A 20240-nucleotide genomic window follows, 5' to 3' on the forward strand; every position below is an offset into this window, starting at 1 on the left:
AAAAAAAAAATCATGCCGAATTCAACAGGGCACGAAGAAAGGATGAGACATCAGAACATTGCACAACATTAGCAGGTAACAGATTCCACTCATGGCACGTACGGGGAAAAAAGGAGTTTTTGAAGACGTTTGTTTTACACGAAAATTCAGCGACTTTCATTGGGCGATTGGATCGTGTTGGGCGGCAAATGCTCGGCTGGATGTATGCTTCCTTGTTAATTTGAAGTCTATCGTTATACATCAAGTAAAAAAATTTTAGCCGATCATGATAACGTCTTACCGCAAGGCTTTCCAAACCGGCCCTGCGGAGAAGACTCGTAGGAGACGTTTTCCAGCTGTATGAACTGTAAACAAATCGCGCGGCTTTTCTTTGTATGCTCTCAAGCTTATTGGTATTAACTAGAGTGTATGGGTCCCAGATAATTGAAGCATATTCTAATAGTGGTCTGATGTAAGTTTTGTAAGCTAGCAGTTTGGTATCCTGAGAAGCTTTCGGTAACATTCTCCTTAAGTATCCCAGATTTCGCATTGCCTTTTTCTGAATGTACGTGACGTGCTCGTTCCATTTCAGATCGGATGTGATTAAAACTTCTAAATATTTGAAGGATGATACTTCAGCTAGACTATGATTGTTTATTTACCACGAAGACATGGACCACGAAGACATGCCACGAAGACATGGACCATGGTGTGACGGACCACTGACCCAGAGTGAGATGTCATTAGCATAAATCGCTATGCCTATAGGAAAGTCACATTCTTGCGGCAGTCGGCCTGGAAGTCCAGCAAGTACGCTGTTAAAGAGAAGCGGTGACAAGACGCTGCCTTGCGGGACGCCACATTTAACAGCGCGAGGTTGACTCTGTACTTCTCCAACGCGTACTTTCATTCTGCGCACAGATAGAAAATCACGGAGAAAGTGTAACAGACGACCTGAAATTCCTCCATACATCAGTGCACAAATAATCGCCTTATGTGGCACCGAGTCAAACACTTGCTGTATGTCAAGAAATAAAACATACGCTGAATGTCTGTTTGCTCGAGCAGATTCAAGCGATGACACAAGATCTGCTATGCTGTCGAGGGCTGAACAGTGGTGAAGAAATCCGCTCATGACATCAGGAAAGAAAGTGAGCTCCTTTGTAGAGTAAAAAATTCGCGTTGTCGTAACGGTTTCTTTCAACATGACTGCTGAAAGCAATATGTGAAATTCTCTCCGCCGAATGGTTTCGACAACACCAACACTGTGTCACTCACCACGCTTATCTGGGTGCGGAGAACATTTTGCTCTAAAACTTGTTCAAAAGCAAATTGCTTGCAGTGTGCTGCCATCTGTCAACAAACTCACAAAAATAAGCTTTACAGCGTTGGCCATGTTTTCAAGAGCAAATCGCGAGCCCGCGCGACTTCCGGCGTACAATGAATTTTATGGGATTTATGCTTTACAAAAGCACTGACGAACGCTATGCGCATGTACAATGTGGTGCTTTTCAGCTTCAAAGGTTAGACGATAACATTTAACTATGTGGCTACATAAAATATCGCGACGCTGATATATGTGCACTATTTGAAAGCGCGAGTCACCCTATTTTTCACTTTACGAAAACTTCACATCTCGCAAGAACGAATCAGGTTTATTGTCTCACAAATGGTCCGGTTTATTATATGCGAAACAGCTCTTTGACTAGCCTGTGTAATGCTGTTCCTCCGTACATCCATACGAACGCACTCCCCTCACCGCAGGTGTTGGAGCGGTGCTGAGTAGGTCATGCGGCCGCTGCGCATTTATGTCAAGCTCGTCTCGTAGTAGACGCTGGCGTCACACCCTCCCTCTGCAGCGCTTGTTGCAGTGCCCGCAGTGGCCTCCTCATCCCTTCGCCCACAACACCTGCCGCTACCGCGACTACTGCTCGCTACACTGCTGACTCCTCTGTTCACACGCAATAAACCTCACACGCGCCTAGTGTACACATTGAAACGTGTCTGTATGTGTCAGCTCTCTCGCTTCACGCTCTCTACCGCTCAAAATGCGTGAGCGCACATCAAGTAATCACACTCTTTTGGCTCATTTGTCTGCTATGGAGAAAACACCGAAAGACAATGCTCCTTCGCCCACCAAAACATACACCTCTCAGCATGCACTTCACCAATTAGAAGCCGTGGTAGTCGAGGCCAAATGCGCGCCAGCTCCGGTCCAGCGCCCGTGCCCACTCCAAAGAAATGGCAAGACCTACACCAGCCATCATTTCAAACGAATCTTCCAACGCTCACCACAGCACCTGCACTAGTGCCGTTCAAACCGTGACGCCACCCCTGCGCAACGCTGCTGCTTCACATTCTTTCGGGGTTCTCTCTTTGGGAAGATGGTGTGAATTTTTCACTGATGCACAAAACGTGCGAAGTGGTTAGTGTTCGTTTCTTGCAAACGTGTTAACACTGAGTCTTGCGCAGTCCAACTAGGACACTATAACAAGGGAGCAACTACCTACTAACCATCCTCGACAGGGCGCTCCCGAATTCCACTTTGCGGTTCAACAGTCTATGGGCATTGGGAATACTTAAATGATTGCCCATCTTTCATGTGTTCAAGCTTACAAATAATCACTGAATAATTTTTCTATAGAAATAGGTTTATTGGGTCAGAAAATGGCTCACACCATGACAGCCTTTGTCTTCCCAAATAATGAGCAGTCATTGGCAGGAAACTGGTGGCAGAACAATTTTTTAGCAGTGCATGTTCGTACCCCTGCTTCATACATGTTCTTTTGCCACTGTAGCAGTGAAATGCGTTATCATATGACCAGTCACAGAAATTCTAATCTATGAGGCCTTCATTGCATCAGAACATTCATAGACGCTCGCGGCAACACCAAGCATGGCTCAAAGCACGTCTAAATCGCATCACTAGGGCTTATTGACAGCACTGTATATGACCATGAAGTGCGCGGCCACGGAGACCATGCAGCCGGCGCGTGATGAGTTTGGTGACAGAGTTTGGCAACGATGCGTGGAATGTGCAGCAACAATGACTAGAAATTAGTGTGTGCTGCACTTGGTATCGCATTTTCGAGTGCCAACGTGCGAAACTGCTAGCTGCTGTTTTGAGCAGTCCTTGGCAGTGGGGTCTGACAAGCTCGACTGCGGAGTCTGCTGATGAGGCGTGAAATGCCCATCTGCAATTCCGAGGAGTCAGCGATAGATGTGCTTCATTGCTTGTGAAAAACCACGATGCCTCGAGTGCGCTATCATGTTGTTCTAGCCCGCAAAGTTTGGAGTTCGTCTCGCCGTCCACAGACCTAAAGACGACTATGAAGGCACGCCGCACAGTCTACGAGCGTGGCGCACCACAGTAATCTGATCGAGCATCTTCTTAAAGCTCTTTATTAAAGTGTAATTATATCCCGAGTGACTGTCGACCCGTGAACACATCACGAAGTAGCGATTTTCGACAGCTGTGTCTTCGCGATGCATAAGCACCAGATGACGATCTACTTGAGTGAGCATCGGACCAATGGCGAGGCGAGCTGAGGCGACATGCCGAATGCGGCCAATCGAAGGCCTTGTAATGTCCTTCAAGTATTAGCCTTTTGTGCGGTTTTTCTGAATGGAGGAGCCAGCTGGAGCGAAAAATTTGAAAGCAGAGAAACGCTCTTTCCAATGAGCCCAAAAAGCCGGCTCTCGGCCGTGCCACCGCAAAGCTATGATGTTTTGTTATGATTTTTATTATAATTTTCGCCACCTAGGAGGGCAAAACAAATTTTTTGAAGCACTTCTGCGTGGTTTTTAGTGTAGATACTTTGGACTCAAATAGAAAAAAGGGTTCCAGAATCTGAAAACTTAATTTTCAAAAATTGATTTTTTCGCTATTTTTTGTGGTACAAAAGTTGCGTCCCCCTTAATGCAATATTGAAATTGCATATCAACAATGGGAAATGAGCTCAATGGGAGAGATTTCCACCAACGAGTCGTTGCAGAAGCTAAACACTGAGACAGGTCATGGTCACTATGCATCACTTCACTTTACCACTTCACCAAGAGCAATACGAGAGGAAAGTGTGGTATAGAAGAGGCGTATTTCAAAGGCGCAGTCAATAGCGTGACTGGCATCAGTGGTGGCAGACTGAGAGGTTGTGGGTTCGACTCCCGTTGACAGAAATTTGCCATGCGATCATGTGCTTTTTTCTACATCATTTCCGTGCATGGATATATGTGTCTAAGGTCATTGTGGATCCCAGCATACAAGACTTTCGTGTTAAAAAGCTTGGTGCATGTGGTAGGAGCATGCAGGTTAGCTGCAAGAATCAATGAAGTAAGCAGAGTTGCATGTCACACGCAAAGAAATGTGCAATTTGAACGAGCCTATAAACTGTGCCGTTTTAATGAGAAAAGGCAACTGGCGACGTTGCCATTACAGGAAGAACAGCTCTACCGCTTAGTGCTTTGTAGTGGGCTAGTTGGTATTGATGTATACTGAAATTAAAAACAGTGCAAACATCCTTCATCTGTGACTTTTTGCGCTTCTTTTCGTTTCGATAAAGTATGCCAGCCCCCATTTTTTCTTCCATCCAAGAAACCAAGCTATGGGAATAGAATTTTCGCACTACATTATGAATTGTTCAAAATTGGTTCATGTGTACCCAAGAGTAGGAGGTTTCTGTAAGCTTGTTTCCGTGCTGAAACTAGCTTTGTTGTTACTGTTAATATTTCTTAAGTTGTGGTGCTCCATGTCTCGGCCTCTCAAACCAACCATAACTTTCCAGGTGCCAAGACCCGTATTTGCGGCGAGCGAGTCGACGCTTGACACGTTCCCAGCTACAGGCTTGCCTCTCAAATGTGGCAGCCCTGCACTCGGAGTTCTGGGTATGAGTCTTGTCTGGCTTGGGTTCAGGCTCAGTCATTCAGTTTTTATCCATTTCCTGCACAGTCGGAATTTGAGGTGCTAGGATAGATGAGAGAGTGAAGACTGGAAGAAACGTCCACACACTTTAGTGGTTAAGTTAGGTAGGCAGCATCAGCATGATGTAGTATTGCACTTCATTATTTAAATAAATAAAAGTGATATGCACTGCAGGCCTATTGAAAACAAAGTGAATTTTATGCGATTGTAGGTATGTTTCGTTAGCATCCCATAGGTTTCACGGTTAACAAATAAGTCAACTTATACAAACTGCTTCATTGTTTAGACAAACTTTGATGATGACCATAAACATAGATCCTCTTTGATTTATAGATTTGAGGGAGACAGCTGGATTCAGCCCCAATGGGTAATGACATCTTGGTAACCTCTACTGGGATGGCAAGAAATTGTAAAGAGCTACATCTATGAATATTGAATCTTGAATTTTTTGTGCAAGCAGGCATAGAAAAAGAGGAGAAACACACGAATGGGCACAATCTAACAACTGCTTTAGTCTTTTTTTTTTTAAGCCTTCACATAAAAACCTCAGATTTGCACAATCTGGTCGAAAAAATCATGAACACGTGCATCGTGTTCTCTTGTGTGTATCTCAGAAACTCATGTGTGTTCTCAGAGAACACTTACATGAGTTTCTGAGATAAAACATACATCCAGGCAAAGAGAGTTTGCCTTGGGTTAAAGGTAGCCTTAATCCTTAGCGACATATTCATGGGCAGCATAGATTGAGACTTAGCAAGGTGCTTAGATGTAGTCGGCAGAATCTACATATATGTAGATGACTACTTATTTTTAGGGTGTGATGTTCACAAGGAGGACTTCAGAAAAATCGAGTTATAGCCTTTTAATTTTTTAGGCAAGAAATGTTTACTTTTCAAATACCCTTGGAAAAGAAGCTGCAATTTTCAATTGGAAGCTATATTTTTTTGGGAGACCACATGTGTGGGACCTTTCCGCCTCGGGCTCAGAAGCTGCTCGTGAATTCTGCTTCAGATCATTCTAAGCATGTCAAGTGGCATTATCACAAATTTCTTTCAGGCAGCACTACTATAATCTTGTATTCACACTGCATATAGCATGTTCAAAAACAAATTGTTTGGCTGGAGGCCACAGGGTACCCGTTGTCTGTGATGCTGGCCATAGGCATTAGGCTAATAAAGAAGTTTGGACAGGAAAAAAGGATGGACAGATTGATTCTAGCTCGAAAGTGGTAGCAATTCCTTATGCGCACGGGCTATCTCATAAAATAAAAGCGTAGCTGGAAGTTACAATTTTAAGGTTGGGGCTGGAAGTTACAATTTTAAGGTTGTGTTTTCGGCCGAAAACAAAATCAGAGAGGTGTGTGTGTTGGTTAATCGGCAATGTGACAAAGACTAGCATTAAACACAAGCTCCAGTTTGTTAAATGTGCGAACAATGTAGGGTAAGGTATTCTTTTGTCGTGTGGTCATGGGCACGTTGGGAAAACTGGCAGATGACGAGGCTAAGGAAACATATATCATGTCTGAGAGGTCGCCCTATGCTGCATTGTAATGTGTTATAGGCAGGCCTAATTTCAATAGTGCCATTGTCAATTATAAGCATTGCAACCAAAATTTGAGAGAGATAGCAGAAGTGTTTTACACTGACAGGGTGAAAGAAAAGTGTGTTAGCCACCCATCTTGCTTGAAAAAAGCATTTCATTCTTCTGTTCCTTCAGCATGTAGTCACAAGTTGTGCCATGTGCGTTGTTCATAACTTTTTTCGACCAGATCCTGCAGATCTGAGGGTTTTGAAGTGAATGTTTTAAAAAAGTAAAACAACTGTTAGATTGTACCTTTGCATATATTTCTCTTCTTTGTCTCTGTATGCTTGCACAAAAACTTTCCAACTAGGCTGAATTGCAGGTGTGCATGAATAGCGCTAGTGTTGGATGTGTTTGTGATACACTTATGTCCAGCTATGCCAATTTCAGTTCATACGAATATGAGACTGTCCAGACGTAGGTGGTATATGGGTCGAACGAAAGAAAGAAGAAGAGACACCTGAAGTGCCTTCACATCACTTTTTTTCTCCCTTTTTTTTAACTGATGGACTTTTAGTTTTTTTATAAGACCACCCATTTATTCCTTTCAATTATTAGTTATTTACCTACTTTGTTCGTAAGTCACCTTATGATTATCTACTGTTACATTTCCTAGATGACTGAAGAATTATTTTTTCTTCTTTAAAATTTAAAAATTCGTTTTGCCCATTACAATAACCGCTGGTTTAATGGCCGATCCCCCATAGTAGGTATGAGTCAAAGTATATAGGAACAAGCAAGCAAGGACCTCACATTATAAACCTAGTTGCCTGTGTGCAGACTATGAATCTTTGTCATTGAAGGCGTGTGAAATCTGCTGTCCTTAATTGAATGTTCACTGGAAGGATAGCACTGATTGCAACGTCAGTTTTGTCGTTGCATGCACACAGGACATCCCGATGAATCACCCAGAGAGGGCTGAAATCGCTGGTTGTGGGGCCAAGAACAGGTACAGGAGCATACTGCCAAGTGAGTCTGGTTCTTCCCTTGCAGTGTCCTTGTTGTTTCAGTCCCAACAAACAGTCAATGCCAATATGCCTGCACTGCGAAGCATTTCTTTGCAGAACAACTGTACTTTGACTTGGCTGCGTGTCTCTGTCCCCCCTGGGCACTTTCTTGGTCATCTCGTGAAACACCAAAATCAGCATGAGAAGATATTAGTGTACGACAAACATGAATGAAGAGACACTACAAAGCAAAAAAATTTTTCACGTATTAGTGAAGAACAATTTCACAATCCTAAAAACACCATCCCTACCGTGACACAGTACTTGGTGAGGGAGAAAACGCTCTGGGAAAAAAATACTCATTGATTGATTTGTGGGGTTTGACGTCCCAAAACCACCATATGATTATGAGAGATGCTGTAGTGGAAGGCTGCGGAAATTTTGACCACCTGGGGGTTCTTTAACGTGCACCAAAGAAAAAAATTGGCCCCGTATCTGCATTTAATCTGCAAATGTCGTCGAAAGATGATAGTCTTGCGTGTGGAGAGAGTGAACAAAACATTTATTTGATGTTCTACGCAAGAAAATCTGTGAATGATATTCTGGAGGCACTGCAGAGTGCTTTGAGCGTGCAGCGGAGGCAAATGAACGCATCAAGTCGCGTCACACATGAGACATGAGTGCCATCTGGCAGTTTTCTGCGAAAACAAAGCGCCTGGCTCTGTGACGGGTGTGTGCGCCCGTCTCAGAGGCGATAAGGTGTAGAACGCAAGGCGGCGGGTAGGTGCCACCGTTGTCTCGTTTTAGCAAAGCGTTGGAAACACTCTCCTTTTCGTGCAAGCGTTGAATAGTCAGCGCAGCGTGATAAGCGCTATGGTCCTTAAAATTACTTATGTATGCCTTTTCTAGTAAATGGCACACATGCAGAATATATACGTGTTTTTATGGTGCCCCAGACATGCGCAATATGTGCTTTTTAATCGACAATTGCACAAGTATGAACGCTGAATCTTGAGCAACATTGGTAGGCGCTGTGGATAGGGTCGGCCGTTTCAAGTACCCGACGCTGTTAAGAGTTCACAAACGGACAAATGTACAGACAGACAGACCAAAAGTTTTGCATTGAAAATCCCCAAAAAAGACTATCAACTTTTAAAAAAATGCCAATGTAGGCACCGCCGTGAGAGCTTTCCCCTCCAAACACTGTGGCGTCATAGACTTGGAAGGGGTCTACTGGGCCCTACAACTTTTTTTTTACCAGGATACAAAGTCTGAGAAAATTTCGTCGCACCAATTTCTTAAAACTACGATACATACATTTTGAAATTTTTGACCTTATGTGTGAAATTTTAAAATGAAACTTCAACCTTGATTTTCTTTGCTTATAATGAACTTGTGCTAGTGAAATGTGTGGCATTACAGTTCTCAGAGTGCAGTTTGTCAATCTAAACTAAGTGATTGTTTCTCTTCAGTGTCCCTTTAGCAGGTCATAGCACGAATAATATGTCATGCCCGTCTGGTACATCATGGAACCCTTTCTTTCAGTCACGTGTGGCGCATGCCCACATACTGCAGCCCATGAAACGTGCTGGTGTGCATCACGTGTTTCACAGTATATATGAACCAATGAACAGAGAGAAGATGCCTTGAATATCGGAGCGTCGGGGAAAGTCTGTTGCTGGCGTAAGCGATGCGGTTGATTATGAATAGCGAATTATGATATACGCAAAGACAGAGCCGCACTTTGAACTTAAATCGAACTCAGGCCTTCTATGCGGCAGTCCGGTGTTCTAAAAAACAGCCATGTCAAAGCAACATATCAATTGTGCTGGAAGTTGTCCGCTCTTACAACATTGTAATAAATACTACAAGTGTACTCCTATCACTCTACAAGCCGCAGTAAAAGATTGCACACCTCCTTGAGAAATTACCAACAGCTTATGACGGGAGCATTATCGCACTGCAGCATGCACTTCCTTTCAATAAAAGTGATGTCTGTGTTCTAGCTTGAGTGATAATGTTATGTTGTAAACATGTTAGACTGTTCTTTAGGCGTGTGAGTAGTCATTGACATGCCCGCTGCTACTTAGCTCACACAAGAATGTCGATCAATCTTGTAACACTGATCTCAAAGCTGAAATGTAGCACAGGCAGCTACTCGCCGACTGTTTTTTGCATGAAATCGATCCACCATTTTGATTTTGAAGTTCATTAAACCTGACTAGTGAGTTTGCATGAGCACAATAATGAACCGAGTTGTGACCGCAGTTGTAACCTCACTGGTAGCACTAGTGAGCTCATCCATGACTACCATACAATACACTGATTTCCGGCCTCCCTTTGCTTTACAGTCAAGTGCTGTGCTTGTTTCTCCAAGAATGTAAGCTAAAAACTGCATGTACAGTAATGCCGCGTTAAGTCAAATTAGCATATCTAAAAAAATCGGCTAAGTCGAAATTTGGCGCCGCACCGAACCTCTTCCCATACGTGCCATGTACATCTTTTACTTTATCTCGAAGTATTTTTGGGTTGGATTGCGGATAACTCGAAGTCTTGAGTGGGAGTGGAACGTCAATTTCGTCTCAGGGCCATTTCACAAGATTAGCGCAATGCTTCACGCATGAAGTCCGTCGATTTTTCTTTCTTATTTAGCCGTGCCTGCCACTACATCGATGCTCTCTGCTAACGAAAAGTCTCAGCCCAGTGACATATCAACTTTGGCAAGCCTCCCTGAGGCACGTCATGTGACACAAGCGCTGAGCAGGGAGGCCCTCTGCCTGTGCTCGGCGTAGTTTGTCTCGTTCATTTGGGCAAATCATGCGGTACGGATTTTTCGCTGAGTGTGAGTGCAGTGCTCATGATATTCCCTGAGGTGTGATTTTCATTCATCTGCACAAACTAAGCGGTGAGATTTTTAGCTGACTGTGAGGAACGGCAACTTAGCGCGAGTGCAGCAAGCATGGCATCAAAGCACTGCAAGTCGCTAATGCTAGAAAAAAAAAAGGTTGCCCTAACTAAGAAAGTGGAGAAATGAGGCTGAACGAAATCAAGCATCGCGCAGGAATTCGGCATCTCTTTTTCTAAGCTTTCGACAGTGCTGAAAAAACAAGCAGAAGGTGTCGGATGGATTTCAGCAGAGCTTCTCAAGCCAGTGGAAGCTGGTTTGAGGGTTGAAGTTTCCAGACGTTTAAGTGGCGTTGATTGTATAGCTTCAAAATAAGGTTTAGTGTAGTGACAGCGAATATCGGCTGATGCTATGCATCAAGCAGCTGGAGGAGGCCTTCCTAGGCCCGAGTATGACTGCAAAGCAGACAAGTATTAGGCAGATTTTGTCAGCTAAACAAAAGTGACAGTGCGGCAAAAGCCAGCCGGTTAAAGTCTCTTGTATGTTATCTTTTTCTCTTTTAAACCTGCATGAGAAGAAAGATTAGAAACTGCAACTGAAAAGGTGGTAAGCAGAAATGATTTTCCTGAAAAACGCTTATTTTCATGGCAATTAACACAACTTTACTTATCGCAAAGATTGGTTTATCTTGAAATTTCCCAAGTTTTGCGATTTTGAGTTAACGAGGTATTATTGTATATATCTCCCAGGTCCAAAATTCAAACAGCACTCAGTGTTAGGAATGGCCTGCCATAGTTGAGTCTGCATGATTGTAGTTGCTGTCAAACAATCATCATTAATTTCTTTTCTGTAACGTGCATTACAATGCATTTGGAAATCATTTGGCTTGTGCGAATAGGGAATATAACATAACATAACTTTATTTTTCTTAAAGATCTCTACAGGGGGTATTACATGTATAAGACATATAAAGAAAAATGGGCATTATTATTATGACCTAACTAACCTGAAGCAGGACTGATAGTTGGGCTAGTTGGGGATACATTATGGGCAGTACCAGCGCACAAACTCACGGGACGAAGAGAAGAGACAGAAACAAGCGCTGACTCTCAACTCTTGTTGGACATGAGAGTCGGCGCTTGTTTGTGTCTCTTCTCTTCGTCCCCTGAGTTTGTGCGCTGGTACTGCCCATAAACTAACTAACCTGCACAATATTTTTTTATTGAAATAAAGCCTCTATGCAAATGCCTTTTTCTTTTCGTTCAGAGGAAGTTTAAACAACTTTGATTAGTAGCATAATCTGACATTTGGTAGGATGCAAGTGAGAACCTGTAAAATATGTAACATGTTAAAATTTATTATGCATAGAGCATATAAGGCGTCATAACAAACTTTAAGCTTAACAAACGAATGAATTGATTTTAGGGCAGTTGTTCATTTAAAGGAGCCCTTTTTCAAATGGCCATGGAATGGATTCACTAAAAAAGCTTCTAGCCTCACAAATTTACCACCACAAAAATTTTCAGAATCCACCCAGTAAGAGCGGAGTTGACGAGATTTGTCACACGCTGCAATTGTGTTCTCTCTTCTCGTCCCAACGAGAGAGCTGGTAGCTAAGCAGGGAGAGATGGCATGAAGAAAGAAAATACGTCACGCATGCCTCGTCACCCTTGAGAACTTTTTCTCTCTTTTCTTTACAGCGAAAGCTGTTATGAGATCACAACTCGAGTCACGCACAGTTGCCCTCCGCCGCCATCGCCAGTGTCCGTAACCACATTGCGCGAAATTAGAAAAAAAATTCTAGCACCGATGACACCGTGGGGCTCAAACCCAGGTGCAATCCCAGTATTCTAGCACTGAGTTACGCCAGTGCTTGTAACTTGTCAAACTAACCTTAGACAGGCTTGACCTAGCACCAATGACACAGCTGTGCTCGAACCCTTGTTCGTTGGGTGCCAGCCCAATATTTTACCACTGAGCTAAACCGGTGCTTGTGACTTGTTGTCAAACTGTCTTAGGCAGGCTTGACGTCGGGAAAGCAATCGCGTTAATACGATCTATAAAGCGTTTTAAAACAGCGGAAGAACAACCAGTCATCACACAATGTGAATAGAGTAACGAGTGGGCTTTGCAATGCTCCAAACCATTACAAAAGCATGTTCTAGTTCACCTATAGACTGTGGCACATACCCACTTCAGCCATGATTTCTCGTCGTCAGCCACTGCACGAACAATTGGCACAAAAATTCCTTGTAAGTGTTTGGCAGGTACCACGCTTCGCAGAAGACTGACGAATAATAGCATGGCGAATGCCAGCCTACTACCCAAGTAAATTTATTAATATGACCTAGTGGGTATCAAGCAAATGTGCTTGCAGTGGTTACCCAATGAGTGTTTCGAAAAGGCCCTGAAAGGCCGCTTTTTTAGTTTTCGCTGTGACTGTGCTGCGCCTTCCGCGCAGGCCTGGCGTTATTTTCTTCAAATACGCAGCTTGTCAGTGGGATTGTGCACATACACGTGGACAGGGGGCCTCCTGCAGCGGCCCCAGTTACGACCTAGCAATGGCTGATACAACGGCTGTGACGAATGATTTTTGAGCTGGTGGCGTCATTTGCCCACAGAAAAGAGCAATTTCTAGCTGACTTAGAGAATTTAAGACTGAAAGTTGGGCTAGTTGGTGATATGTACATTATGGGCAAAGAATTTATTGTGAATTGCAGGCCTCGTGCTGCGCGATAATCTTTGGGTCATGTGTTCTTGGTAGCCTCGACCACGAATCAGGGCATTGTTTTCTGGCCATGCTTTTGAAATTCAAAAACTGTTGCAGGGCTCTTTTAAAGGGGTATTGACACAAAAAACTTCGGTTCTCGTTTTTTCGCTGCGATGTATTCCTGAAGGTCGCTTACATCGTTTACATAATACATCATTACATCTTACATAATACATCGTTTTCTAAAGTGTGTGACAGACAATTAATGACAGGCTCGTTATTGCTCACTAGTGTCAGTTTTGGTTTCGCAAAGGACAAGCCACCGGGTGAAACTATTGCCACCTAGCAGGCGCAATGCTTGACCTTGTCAGCACACAGAACTGTGGGACACTTTCGTGTGGTTCGCATCAAGAAGATTTTTCAAACAGAAAACAGGACAGCAGTGTCATCAAACACGCAACTTTCAACTCGTGCGCCAACTTTCAACTCGTGCGCCATGGTCACGTACTCATGAGCAGCTGTTGAGTAATAGTCTACTGGAGCAAACATGACTGAAGAAAAATGGCGTCTATGGCGTCATAAGTTGCGCCGGCGGGGTCACGTGAAGGAAGTTAAGGGTTCCCAAGGGTCCACCTTGAGGGTGTTCATAGCAAGATGGAGTCGATCGCTCATTCAAACTTCAAAATTAATTTAAAATACCTTCCAAGTAATATTTGCTGCTGATATTTTGTGGATTATATACACATGTTCCTGATAATCGATCCCGCAGATTATCTCGGTTGCAAAATTTTGTGTCAGTACTCCTTTATATTTAAAGTGGGGCTTCGTGGCATAGCGGAGGTCACCTGTGTAGGTGCTTTCATGACTTAGCACTCTTACACTGCAGTGAAATCATTTTTACAGGCGGTTACATGCAGATTAATGTACGCCTATTTGTTGATTGCAAGTACTTCGAAATTTTCAATCATTTAAATTCGAATCGAAGTGAATTCTAATACTCATCTATTGTTTCAAACATTCGAAGCATTCGAATATTCGCACAAGCCTAGAAATTATGCGTCAAGCACGAGCAACATAATAATTATGCATTCTCTTGCAGGAATCACTTATTGGCCCTCTTCTTTATATTAACCTTAATTAATGGTGTTCTAGCTGGCCTCTGTTGGTGCAGATGTCTCGGTGGATATTATTGCTTCGAAGGACCATTTTTAAATGTGGCAGCTATTTCGTGGGGGCCTGTTTATTCCCCACTGCTTTTTCCTTTTAAAACATGTGCCATTGAAAGGTCAAGCAGTCAGTTGGAAACGTACCTGTAGAGTATTTGTATGTACAGGATATGTTGTCTGAATGAAAAAACGATGTGGCTGCTTCATTTACTTCAGCTATGACAAGTTGGAAGAAAGTTTTGAATTGTGTAGCAACTGGTTTGTCAGACAGTAAAGACACCTCTGAGAATAGAAAGCATCTTCAGTACATTCATTGAGTGAATACTTTAGCACAGACTGTGCGTGTGTGCATGTACGTGTGTGTGTGTTTAGCCCATGACCTGGTCCCATAGCCAACATGTGTGAACTTACCTGAGGGTGATCCCACGAGAGATTGAACATGCGTGTCCGGACGATATTTTTGTTTTGTATGTTTTTTTAGGGAGTGTGGTGCGATTGTCGACTGCCGCACAGGGACAATATTTTTGAGTGATCACGTTCCGTCAGCACTTTTGGAAAACCTTGTAGATGGTGAGACGGCATTGTGTGTCTGTGGCGACACTATCATACCACCATTATCAATCGTTCGTGTACCTATTGGTTGCAGCAACAGCGATTTCGGCAACTTTGATGCCAACATAGAGCCAGTATACACGAACTGCATGAAAAATAATGTGTTGATCCCACATTGTGGGGTGTCGATCAGACGTGGACACGCTGGTTCATGGGCTGTCAATTGCTCCACAAAGCCCATGATGTTACCAGATGGTCTGAAGTTAGCCGTCGTGAGTGGACAACACGAGGCCTTATTAGTGACCGAGCTTAGAGATGCGCTGGAAGAGCATCATAGTTACAGTTTTGAAACGGCTCTTCTTCTGTCAATGGTGAATAAGTCGCTAAGTACAAGTGAACGCCAAACATTGGTGAATGTACTTTCGAAGCACGTCTCTGCATTTAGCTTTGTGCAGAAAGACAAAACGCCCTTAATTCCTGCTTCACGGACATGTCACACCATCAACACGGATTCGGCCAATCTAATTAGACAAAAGCCATATAAGGTTTCACCATCCGAGCGGTGGATTATTGATGAGCAGGTCAACGAAATTATTCAAAACGGAGTCATTCATGAGTCGGCGAGTCCATGGGCAGCTCCAGTGATTCCCGTTAAAAAAGAAAGATAGATTCTGGAGATTTTGTGTCGATTATCGCCTATTGAATGCTGTAACGAAAAAAGATGTGTACCCACTTCCACGTATTGATGATGCCATCGACTGTCTACATTCGGCCTCTTACTTTTCCTCTGTAGACTTATGATCAGGCTACTGGCGAATTCCCATGCATCCTGAAGATAAAGAAAAGACAGCCTTTGTAACCCCTGACGGCCTTTTCGAATTCAACGTGATGCCATTTGGACTGTGCAACGCACCGGCGACGTTCGAGCGATTTACGGACACTGTTCTTCGTGGCTTCAAGGGGAGCATTTGCATGTGCTATCTCGACGACGTCGTCGTCTTTGGCCGCACCTTCAGCGAACACAATTCACGTCTGGATACTGTACTGGCTTGCATAAGAAACCCCGGCCTTGTTCTTAACTCAAATAAATGCCACTTCGGAGACCGACAAACCCTTGTTCTCGGACACCTAGTCGATCAGGATGGCGTCGGTCAAGATCCTCAGACGACAGCAGCCGTGGAAGCGTTCAGTGCGCCACGCTCTGTTAAGGAGCTGTGTAGTTTTTTTGGGCTTTGCTCCTTTTTTCGCCGCTTTATACATAAAAATTCTGATGTCGCGTGTCCGCTGACATGTTTGCTACGGAAGAATATTCCCTTCGAGTGGACTCTGGAGTGCGACTCATCTTTTCGTCAACTGAAGTTCCTCCTGACGTCGCCGCCTGTTCTTCAACACTTCAACCCATAAGCTCCAACGGAACTGCACACAGATGCCAGAGGCATAGGAATTGGTGCAATCCTAGTTCAACGCTACGGTGACCACGAACAAGTAATCGCATACGCAAGTCGCTCCTTGAGTAGGCCCGAGCAGAATTATACTGTCACAGAACTAGAATGCCTCGCGGTAGTATTTGCAATTAAGCGGTTTCTATCTTACTTATATGGGGGCTTTTTTACAGTCGTCACCGACCACCACTCCTTGTGTTGGCTCATAAACCTTTGGGACCCTTACAGCCGTCTAGCGCATTGGGCCCTTCGGCTCCAAGAGTATAGCTTCATGGTCTCGTATAAAAGCGGTCACCGACCGCTTTTATACGAGACCATGAAGCTATACTCTTGCCTTTTGCGCAATGCTACTGAGCACTACAGAGTGTGATGCCGATGACCTCGACCACGTCGTAGCTTCTGTGTCACCAAAGTTTCCCGACCTCAGTACTTTCAAAGACGAACAGTGAAAGGACACCATACTATCATTGCTCTGCACAGCTCCTACGGCATGCCATTTCTGTGTACGCAACAGACTCCTGTATAAGAAGAACTTTTCCAACACTGGCGCAAGTTTCCTCCTAGTGGTGCCAGAAACCCTTTGGACAGCGATTTTAAGTGCTATGCACGATGATCCTACATCCGGACATTTAGGTTCTGCGCGAACCCTCTACCTTGCTAAGGAACGCTTTTATTGGCCGAGAATGCGACAGTCCGTCGAGGTGTATGTGGCCAGCTACACGCAGTGTCAACGCCACAAACGCCAATCTGCTGCTCTGGCTGGCCTTCTACAGCCCTTGCCATCCCCAAGCACACCTTTCCAACAAGTGGGCATTGACTTCCGGGGCCCTTTACCAAAGTCGGCTAAGGGCAATCACTAGATAACTTTATGCGTTGATTATCTCACGCGCTACTGCGAGACGGCGGCCATACCAACCACAACCGCCAGCGACGTCTCTGTGTTCCTGCTGCAGCACGTTATCCTCCAACATGGCCCACCACCACTTCACTTCACTTTATTACCTTAAAGACCCCCAGAGGGGGTATTACATAAGGGGTGGGAAACATACAACAAATATAATACATATGCAGGATGGGTACAAGTATGAACAGGGGTAACCAATACAGAAATAAAATAATACATGTGCAGGATCAGTATACATATTAACTGGCGTAACACCTTGCAAAAAAAAAAACAAGACAAAGTGAGAACCAGTGGCACAAAAAGGAACAATGTGATGTATTCAAATTGAAAAGAAACGAGTGACATTTTGTGTAAATGTTGAGTGGCACATTATGGTTGCGAGATCAGTGGAAAGGCCATTCCAGTCGGAAGCTGCACGAAAAAAGAAGGAGGTGAAAAATGTCGTGGTACGGGCGCGTGGCCGGCTGCCATGAAAGGAATGAGTGGTGCGGTGAGATGTGCGGACAGGAGGCAAGATATAGGGCGGTTGGCCGAGTTGACTGTGATAGAGCTTGTGGAACAAAATGAGGCTGGAAACTCGGCGACGAATGTTAAGGTTTGAAAAATTGGATTTTGTTTAAGAGATGAAACACTCACGTTATCTGAATATGAAGAATAAATTAATTTAGCTGCTCTATTCTGGAGTGATTCTAGTGTGTCGGTTAAGTATGCTTGATGAGGGCTCCAGATAGGCGATGCGTATTCAAGTTGGGTGCGAATTAAAGATTTATAAGCTTGTAGTTTTACAGGAGGGGGAGCATGACGTAAGTGCCGCTTTAAGAACCCAAGCGATCTGTTAGCTGATGATATGATATTGGTAATGTGGACGCGCCATGATAAATCGTTACTCAAAGTGGCTCCCAAGTACTTGTATGTGATGACATTTTCCAATGCAACTTTACCGATTTGATAAGAATAGATGAGGGGGCTGCGCCGACGGTGAAATGAAAGGGACCTGCATTTATTAGGGTTTAGTGTCATTAGCCAACGATTGCACCAGTTAAGCACATGGTTAAAGTCATCTTGTTATGCAACTTGGGCTGATGTGTTAGTAATAGCATGGTATATAACGCAATCGTCTGCAAACATATGAATATTGCCGGATACATGAAAAGATAGATTGTATATTTATATTCCTATATATTAGGAATAATGAAAAAAAAGATATTCGTATATATTCGTATATATTAGGAATAATAGGGGAATAATAGGGAATGATAGGTAATAGGTATTAGGAATAATAGGGTGATAGGGTAAAAGAAAGATATTCGTATATATTAGGAATAATAGGGGTACAAGAACAGATCCTTGCGGGACGCCTGATGTTACTGCCACAGGGTAAGAGTTATGTCCATAAACGGTAACGAATTGGTAACGATTTGTCAAAAATTCTCGAATCCAAGTTAAAATTTTAGGGTCTAAGTTTAATTTCGAAAGTTTTAACATCAGGTGGTTGTGGGGTACTTTGTCAAATGCCTTTGCAATGTCAAGAAAGATAGCGTCAGTCTGTATGTTATTGTCCAGGTTAGTGTGCAGATCATGAACAAAAAGGGCAAGTTGGGTTTCACAGGAAAAATTTTTTCGAAATCCATGCTGTGCAAAATGAAAAAAGTTATTACAGTCCAAGAAGTGCATGATTTGGTGTAAATGACGTTCTCCATAAGCTTGCAAGGCACGCTTGTTAAGGAAATGGGGTGATAATTGAGAGGACATGATCTATCGCCTGATTTGAAGACTGGAATGACCTTTCTTATTTTCCAGTTTATTGGTAGGTTACCTGTGGATAATGACTGACAAAACAATAGTGATAAGTATATGGCACACATGTGCTTGGTATTTTTCAGAAATTTTGAGGTGATATCGTCTGATCCCGCTGAAGAAGAGAGATTGAGTTTGTCTATTAACAACATTATTCCGGAAGCGACGAAATCAATACTGGGCATTACAGAGACGATGCTAGACGGAAAAATCGGAAGGGGACTGTTAGTTTCGTTTGTGAACACGGAAGCGTATGCTGAGTTAAATACTTCTGCGCATTCAGAATCACTAACTTCTTTTCCCGAAGGATTATTCAAAATAATACCTGGAATTCTCTTAGGGTTAATTACCTCCCAAAATTTCCTAGGGTTATTTACCAAGATCTTCGGAAGATCAGTAAGAAAAAATGTTCTTTTTGCGGTTCGAATGGCATTATAATAAAAGGTTTCAGCTTCTTTATACCTATCCCATGCGCTGGCGGTAGCTGCGTGTTTAGCTGCATGAAAAAGTCATTTTTTTTCTTATCTTCAAGTCGCTTTAAAAGTTTAGAAAACCATGGATTTTGTTGATTAGAACGGAAGGTGGTAGTGGGAATAAACTTCTTTGTTCTCCCCTTAATATTATCTTCGAAAATTAACCAGTTATCGTTCACTGATTGTTCAATTAATGTTGTTTCAAAATGAGGTAGGAAGGCTTTGAGTTCAGCGTTTATTGGGTTGTAATCCCCCTTGTCGTACAAACGTATAGTTTGACTGCATGGTTTGCGTAGTTTAGGGACGAATTCAAAAACAGCATGAATAGCTTTGTGATCGCTAATCTCAGGAAGATGTGTAATATGTGACAAGCTTTCGGGTTTAGTTGTCAGTATTAGATCCAGAATATTAGAAGTTTCACCAGCAATACGTGTAGGTTCTGTTATTACCTGTGTTAGGTTAAAATTTAAGCAGACGTTAATGAATTCTTTTGTTCTGGAGTGGCCTATTATTAATTGGTTGGCGTCTTGGCAATCGATGTCAGGAAAATTAAGGTCACCAAAATGTAGGATATGTGCGGTAGGATATTTAGTAGTTAGCTGGTTGAGTATATCGTTTAAATCTTGTGCGAAATTTGGGTCATTGTCCGGTGGCCGATAGCACACACCTAGCAAAATTGTCTCCGGTACAGCGCGGCAGACTAACCACAGAATTTCCAGCTTGCAAGGGACATTTATCAGTGAACAGGATAATCGCTTATTGACAGTGATAAGTACGCCACCGCCACGTGTTTGTTTCCTGTCTTTCCGGAAAACAACAAACTCTGGCAATTCGGCAAGAACCTCAATATCTGTGGCATTATCCTTCAACCATGTTTCTGTGAGAACCAGTACGTTGCTGTCCGATGTTGATACAAGGTTTGATAC

The 20240-nt window shown here is 43.3% G+C and overlaps 1 protein-coding gene across 1 annotated transcript in view; it reads left to right on the top strand.

Annotated features, from left to right (window-relative positions):
* The window catches only part of LOC119169180 (tyrosine-protein phosphatase non-receptor type 7), a 165887-nt gene that overhangs the window by 80978 nt on the left and 64669 nt on the right, over positions 1–20240 (top strand). The window contains exons 7-8 of the mRNA XM_075886283.1: positions 4761–4860; positions 7369–7447. Coding sequence (XP_075742398.1) covers positions 4761–4860; positions 7369–7447 — 179 coding nt within the window. The remainder of the gene's footprint in view (positions 1–4760; positions 4861–7368; positions 7448–20240) is intronic.

Source organism: Rhipicephalus microplus, chromosome 2 (genome assembly GCF_043290135.1).
Source record: "Rhipicephalus microplus isolate Deutch F79 chromosome 2, USDA_Rmic, whole genome shotgun sequence".
NCBI classification, from domain to species: Eukaryota; Metazoa; Arthropoda; class Arachnida; order Ixodida; family Ixodidae; genus Rhipicephalus; species Rhipicephalus microplus.